The following is a 6,743-nucleotide window of genomic DNA, read 5'->3' as shown; positions in this document are numbered from 1 at the left end:
GATATTACCAAATTATCCTTTGTTTCTTTTTCAGAGATGGAAGAACAAGGAGTGTTTATTAAAAGCTCAACAGTTTGAACCATAACATTCACCTGGTCAGGGACTGGAACAGAGTGCACAGTACCATATTTCTTTGACATTGCTTCTGTCTTACCCAGTTCCAAGAACCTAAGGTGAAATCAAGATCACAAAGTCATTTTTTCTGGTTCAGCAATTAAACAAATTGGCAATAGACTCTCCCTTCTATTTAACTTTTATTAAAAGAAGTGCTAAGGTACTGTGATGCAGTACATCATATTTATTACCAAAATTATTAACAAATATACAAAACTTATACATGTAATTTTCTTACATCCATTTATTCTCTATAATACTGATTTTTGTTCAAGTAGGTTATCTACAGTATGTAAACATCCCTTGGATTGACCTCACACAGATTAGGAAAGCCCTCTAACCCATGCTTTTACCAGGTACTTCTTTTTATTTGGCTTTCATTTGTAGCATCTAATCTCCACATTTGGCACATGGAAGAGACATCTACAGTGCAAAAGAGGCAGATTTTCACATTTCATTCTGAACACTTTTGCAGGGGCTGAAAGAGCTGAAAGGAGAACAGAAGCACTCTAACTCAGTGGCACTAGATTAGCTGTAATGCCAAAAACTCTTGGTTCAGCTAGGTATAAAACTTGAGTACAAAGTCATTATCTCTTCCTTCTCCCACCCTCCCACCCATCCCCCATGCAAGGCTGACTCAGTCTTAACCTTGTCTCAAAAGAAATTCCATCCATCCCAGAACTGGTAGGTTAATTTCACTGAGGAACAATTTTTCATTGTTCTTTTCTGTAGGTTGTTTTCTGCAGTTTGATGATCCAGCAAAACTCTTAAATGGAAAATAAAATAATATTAATAAAAAAATCCGGACATGAAAGTAGAACTTTCTACCTGTGTTCACTGGTCATCTCTCTATTTACGACCAGAGCCTCTTCTGTGCTGGCAAAGTGACAAAGGCCCTGTGAATAGCAGAAAAGCCAAGCTTGCCTAATACCATGGACTCCAACCCTTTAAACAGTGTCAGAAAATTTAAAAACAAAAGGTAATTGGAGATTCTGTCCTTCTCTTCTTGGGTTTCACCTTGATTACTGAATTTAATATAACCAAGTAAAGCTGATCCAGAGAGAGCTCTGTTCGCCCCGTTCTCCCCGATCCTTACTCTCCAGCACAGAACTCTATTGCTCGCGTGATCTGCTGCCCCTTGTTCACCAAAGTATCCTCCGAGCGCGTCTGGATTCCGGCGTTCGCGGCCTCCCGGCTTCCCTCACCACAAAGGCGCCGGCCCTTCCGCCGCCCCATAGAGCTCAGCCAACTTCCGGAAGCGGGGTCCCCAGTCCGTCAGGAAGTCGAAGCTCTGCTCCGAGTCCGAGGTGGCAGACTGTAGGGAGCTCAGCGACCCTGCCACCGAGCCGTCCCCCTCGAACATGTATGTCTGGAGAGAGTCGAAGGGCGGGGCCCACAGGTCCATGTCGGCCTCGTAGAGCTTGGCCAGCACATAGCTGTGGACAGTGCTGTTGACGGCGCAGGTCTGAGGCACGTAGCGGGACAGACTCTCGATCTCGGGTAGCATGTCCTGCCGCGTCTTGGGGGCGGTGCCTGCCTGTGCCTCCCGGGGGTTCCACATGGCCGCGATGTCGAAGGCCTCCGTGTCCTCCTCGCCGCCGCCCTCGTCGTCGTAGCGCACGATGTTTTCGTGGATGTTCTCGTCGTCGTCGATGATGTACGGCTGTTTCCGGTGTCTCCTCATGGACAGAATAAGCAGCACCAGCACTGCCAGGGGTAGAAGACAGGGTGTTTACTTGTAAGGCTGGGCCGTCACTAGAAAGACTCTTGATCTGAAGCAGAAATCCTGACCTAACTGCAGCCATTTTGTTCTCTCCCACTGACCTCAGCTACATTAAAGGATTTGTCATCAAATGGAACTTCTGTGAATGTGCTAAAAGCGACTTGCTGCATGCACAGCTGTGCTCATCACTGTGGGCAAGATACTCACTGTTTAACTAAGAGTAAAAGAAGACGTCACTAAGTGGTGAGTTCAGAGATAACATTTAGGTATTTTAAACCCGAGGCAGGTAACTAATTTAAGTCTCCCGTGTTCTCACTGTTTTTACCATGTTAGATTGAGAGTGTGTGGGCAAATGAAGCCCTCCCTGTATTTCTTCGATTGGTATAATTAGAACTTGTGTAGTAAGTGTCTTTACATCAGTCTGTTGCTTTGAAATAGTGTGCACGCCCAGTGTGAAATCCTGCTAAAAAAAGTAGGAAGCACTTTTACCTGCTATGGAGTAAGATATGCTAAGAATCGGATCATGTGCTCTAGTTATATAGTAATGAATGTATGTTTTTGTTATAAAGTAAATATTGGTGGAATTCTGCTTTCTTACATTCACATTGTAATAGGATCCCACCCCACAATTATAACCATATATAAATACTGACATATAAGCTAAGTGAACTACCGTCATTGTCTTTTATACCTCTTCCAAAACTAAGACCATAAATGAGTTCAGATCCAGTAACCTCAGATGCCTCAGCAAAGCCTTTTATGAGAGCAGTGATTGTGGCGCTCTGCATCCAATGGCTCTCATGGAGGGAAGGGAATGAGCAGTGACATTTTATATAATTCATTGTGTTATCAAAGAAGCACCACACTGGTAGATGTGCCCTTGCAGGTTTGGGTAAAAATTTATTCCAACAAATGCATTTTTTTTCCCCAGGATATGTTCACTGGGGTTTAAAGGAGAGATAGAGATAATCCCATTGAGCTGTTTATCTCTGTGACTGAAAACGTTTTCCAGGAAGTGTGTTGAGGTTTTAGCTGTAGAACTGCTATTGATTTTTTTTTCTGGTGTGCTTTGTTACAGCTGGTGAACAGTGACAGTTTGACAGCACTGCAAAAATAAGACCCCAGTTTATTCAAGGGAAAAAATGCAGTACAGTCATGTGCAATTAGAGATTACAGTCTAAAAACACTCAGCTATGATTTTTAAAGTATTTAGATATAGGTGGACCTTTTTGTATAAGTTGCAATTAATAATGTTAACACCTAAAATTTTGTGACTAGCTTGAGTGACAAAATGCACACACAGATAATTATATACTCTTGTGTATGTTCTGTATGTATAAAAGATGAGGCATGGACTGTGGGACCTATGGATTTCAGGGAAGGAGACTAATAAGACTTAAGGAAGTGGAGGGTTAAACTTGAGCATCAAAGGCTGGAGTGTCACTTGGACTGAAGACAGGATGGAGAATTGGGATTCTAAGTGAACATGCTGTATTTGTGGGATTCAGTAAACGGTTACTACTAAACCCAAATAAATTTTATGTTCTGCGCTAAACAGTGGGGAAATAATATTATGACATTATGTGTTCTTATGAACTTTCAATATAAGGTGATTAAATACTCAAATGGTTAATATAACTCAGAGCATAATAGTTATATGATGGGATCACAAGTGTTGTCAGTGGAGTACAGAGGCAGAGTCGGTGAACTCTGCCTGCTGGAGTGGACAGGGATTCAGGTGACCTTGGAGTGGCAGTGATGGTATTTTAAGATACTAGGAAACAAAGAAAAATCTTTGAGTAGTTGGGTTGGGTGGCGTAGACTCTTTGTTCCAGTTGTCAGGGAGGCTGAGGTAGGAGGATCACTTGAGCCTACAAGATTGAGGCCAGGTTGGGCAACGTGGGAAAACACAGTGTTTGATTATCTGCTGGAGAAAATGCTGATGGTAGGCATTTTATAAAATTGGTCTGTCTCTTAAGAAATAAAGATTATTGTATATCTTATTTTTAGATAACTTAGTTTAATAATAAGTATTACATTATGCTCTTAAAAGTCATGCTTTAGAAAAAATGGTCCTATTCTGCTGAAAGGCTTCCTTGATTGTATGACAGAAGAGAATTGGTTCTAAGGATGTTTATTCTTTAGGTATTATAGGCCTAGTGTATGATACCAAAAGAACTGGATATATCTACAAGATATAAAAAGCACTACCCTGTTGAAATTGTCAGAGTGAATTTGTTTAATTGTTCACAAAAAATGTAGTGTTTTGTTGACACATGAGCTGCAACTAAACTCTTACACAGTTATAGTAATTGTGTTTAATATAGGAATAAGGATACATAAAACAGAGGATTTTGTGACACGTACGTTTAATTTAGCTCCTGAAAACTGTTTACTTACTCTATACAGTTCAAAAGACAACACATAATGAGTTGGGGAGGGATGAAATAAACTTCCCTTTCACACTACTTCTAACTAGATAGCTCCTCTGAGTCAGTCTCTTTAAATCAGTCTGTCTGCAGTGATGGGCTCTTTGTGGGCCAGGGTGAGCTCACAAAATTTTCCAAAGATAGAATTAAGGACGGCTAGTCTGGAAATTTCTCCTGGAAGCAAGTTTCTTCAAAGGCTTCTGTTTTGCTCTTAAGGACTCCCAATGCCACCTTATGGACACTTTAAGAAATTGCAGAAAGTTTGGTTTGTCATGGACAAATCATAACAATTCTCATGGATCAGAAACCATAACAATTCTTTTTCATCTAGGAATCCAGGGACTTAGAAAGCTTACTTATTTTTGCTGCTTCATGTGAGACTAAACTATTACAACAAAATTAAACTACATGTTGTATTTTAAAATTATTTTGAGCAGCCTGTTCCACAGGCCCACCTAGAAAGTCAGCTAAATGCTGATATTTTATACAGGGAAGAATTTCTTTCTCTGGTCTGACTCAGTCTATTTAGGAAAACTAGAGAGCAAGAGTGTGCATGGATATCTGCAAGTGTAGTTTAATTTAAATCTCCAGTGCTTTATTTTTTCCTCATAGAAAGCTGAGATTTCTTTTACTTTGAATGATACTGTTGTCTATTATGTTTGCTTTTCTTAAGCAAGATGTATGCACTATGGTTTAATTTAGTTAGAAGAGGTGGGGTGTATCTATCTATAGGTAGATATAGATATTTTCTTGAATCCAAGAGATTATTTAAGTATTTACTTTTGAGTGTGGAATTACAAAACAGTTACACAAATGGCCTTATGTACAAGGGAGTTAGGTGACTGCCTTGGTATGACTTGATAGGAGAAAAGGATTCTCTACCCTAATAGTGCTCTCCCACCAGCCTTCCATCATCTCTTTGTTTTACCAGAAGCAAACTGGTTTTGTTTAGATACTGCTTTTTGTTAGATGCTGTCAGTACCTAGGAGGGACATTAATGCCCCTAAACAGCTTATTCTCCACAAATCTGTGGCTACCCTACTGCTTCATTCAGGTTTCTGTTAAAAGTTCTACTTTTTTATGAGGCCTTCAATGATCACCCTTGGATTATCTGCTGGACGAAATGCTGATGGTGCTGAAGAGTTAGGGACTTTATACAGTTGGTCTGTCCCTTTAAAGTTTACTATATGTCTTATTTTTAGATAATTTGATTTAAATAATAAGTATGGTATTAAGCTCTTAAAAGTCATACTTTGGGAATAATGGTTCTATTGTTTGAAATGACACCTCCCCTTTATGAGGCCCTGTCTCTCCAGGATGCATACCCTGTGGCTCTTTCTCTCTGTGTAACAGCATCGTCAAAATCTGTACAGGAGCGTTTAGGAGAAGAGCAGCACTGCTGAGATAGGGTGCCTAGTATATGGCCGGCTTGCATTTCAATCTTGAATCTGTCTCTGACATTTGGCTTTGAACCTGTGTGTCACTAACCTCTGTGTTTTAGCTGTTTTTGATCTGAAAGGAAGGAATTAGAGGAAGTGCTCATCATATAATCTCCAAAATTGTTATTTTGATTCTGTGAGGTCAAAATGAAGTTATTTCATTGTGCAGTAAACTCTGTGAAGTCCAGGTCATGTCTTTCTTATTAATCCAAGCACCTAGCATGGTTTTGTGACCTATTGTAGATGCTTGGTGAATACATGTGTTTTAATCTTGCTGAAAAGGCCTTGAAGAAAGAGACTGTCTTTAATTTTTATACTTTTTCCCAAGCCTCCCTATACTACCTTTTCAGTAAGTGTGGCATAGATAGACTAGGTCTAAATAGCTGTGTGAGAGGGATAACTGACTGCTGTTCGAGTAAGAGGGCCCTACACAAAGGAAATGAGATACTTACTCACCTAAGAGGACAAAAATGCAGGCCAGAATGGCGATGAGGGCACCCCGACTCAAACTGACTGGGAGCATGTAGGCCTCGGAGCTGCAGGACATGACATGGCCATCATCATCACAGCTGCACACCTGAATGGTCAGTGTGCCTGTGCTGCTTAGCACTGGCTGCCCACTGTCTGCTATCAGAATAGGCAGGTAAAATATGCTCTGTTCCTGCTGCCGGAAGCCAGACCTCCTGGTGAGAATCCGGGCTGTGTTATCTGAAGAAGCAAGGGGTTCCATGGTTAAAGAAGGGAAGAAAACAATGAGAGAAGATAATGGAAAAACCAACAAGTGAATTAATTTTTAGATTGCGAAAAAGGAGGGCAGGGATAGGGAATACGAAGAACAGTTGACATTCCCAGGTGGTTTCCTTTAGCTGAATTTGTAGCAGCAGTAAGTTGGCTGGATCACTATTTGGATTTGTAAAACAAGATTTTTTGTTGCTTTTAGGCAAAACCCTGAGGCTTAGGAAGGAAACCCTTTTTTTTGAGAATCTGCTTTACCCTTTTGACATAAAGTGCCCCAGGCAAACTGTCAGCCTTCAGATC

General features: G+C 40.7%; 1 protein-coding gene across 1 annotated transcript in view; it reads right to left on the bottom strand.

Annotated features, from left to right (window-relative positions):
* Positions 1-206: 206 nt before the first annotated feature.
* Positions 207-6,743, bottom strand: part of Cdh20 (cadherin 20, type 2) — a 202,265-nt gene continuing 195,728 nt past the window's right edge. Inside the window, exons 11-12 of the mRNA XM_005373010.2 lie at positions 6,162-6,413; positions 207-1,821 (exon numbers count right to left, since the gene is read on the bottom strand). Of these exons, the coding sequence (XP_005373067.1) occupies positions 1,316-1,821; positions 6,162-6,413 (758 nt within the window). The 3' untranslated portion in view covers positions 207-1,315. The remainder of the gene's footprint in view (positions 1,822-6,161; positions 6,414-6,743) is intronic.

Source organism: Chinchilla lanigera, unplaced genomic scaffold (genome assembly GCF_000276665.1).
Source record: "Chinchilla lanigera isolate Chin_1 unplaced genomic scaffold, ChiLan1.0 scaffold00001, whole genome shotgun sequence".
Lineage (NCBI taxonomy): Eukaryota > Metazoa > Chordata > Mammalia > Rodentia > Chinchillidae > Chinchilla > Chinchilla lanigera.
Note: the sequence above shows the minus strand (reverse complement) of the source record. Positions and strands in the feature narration are given on the sequence as shown.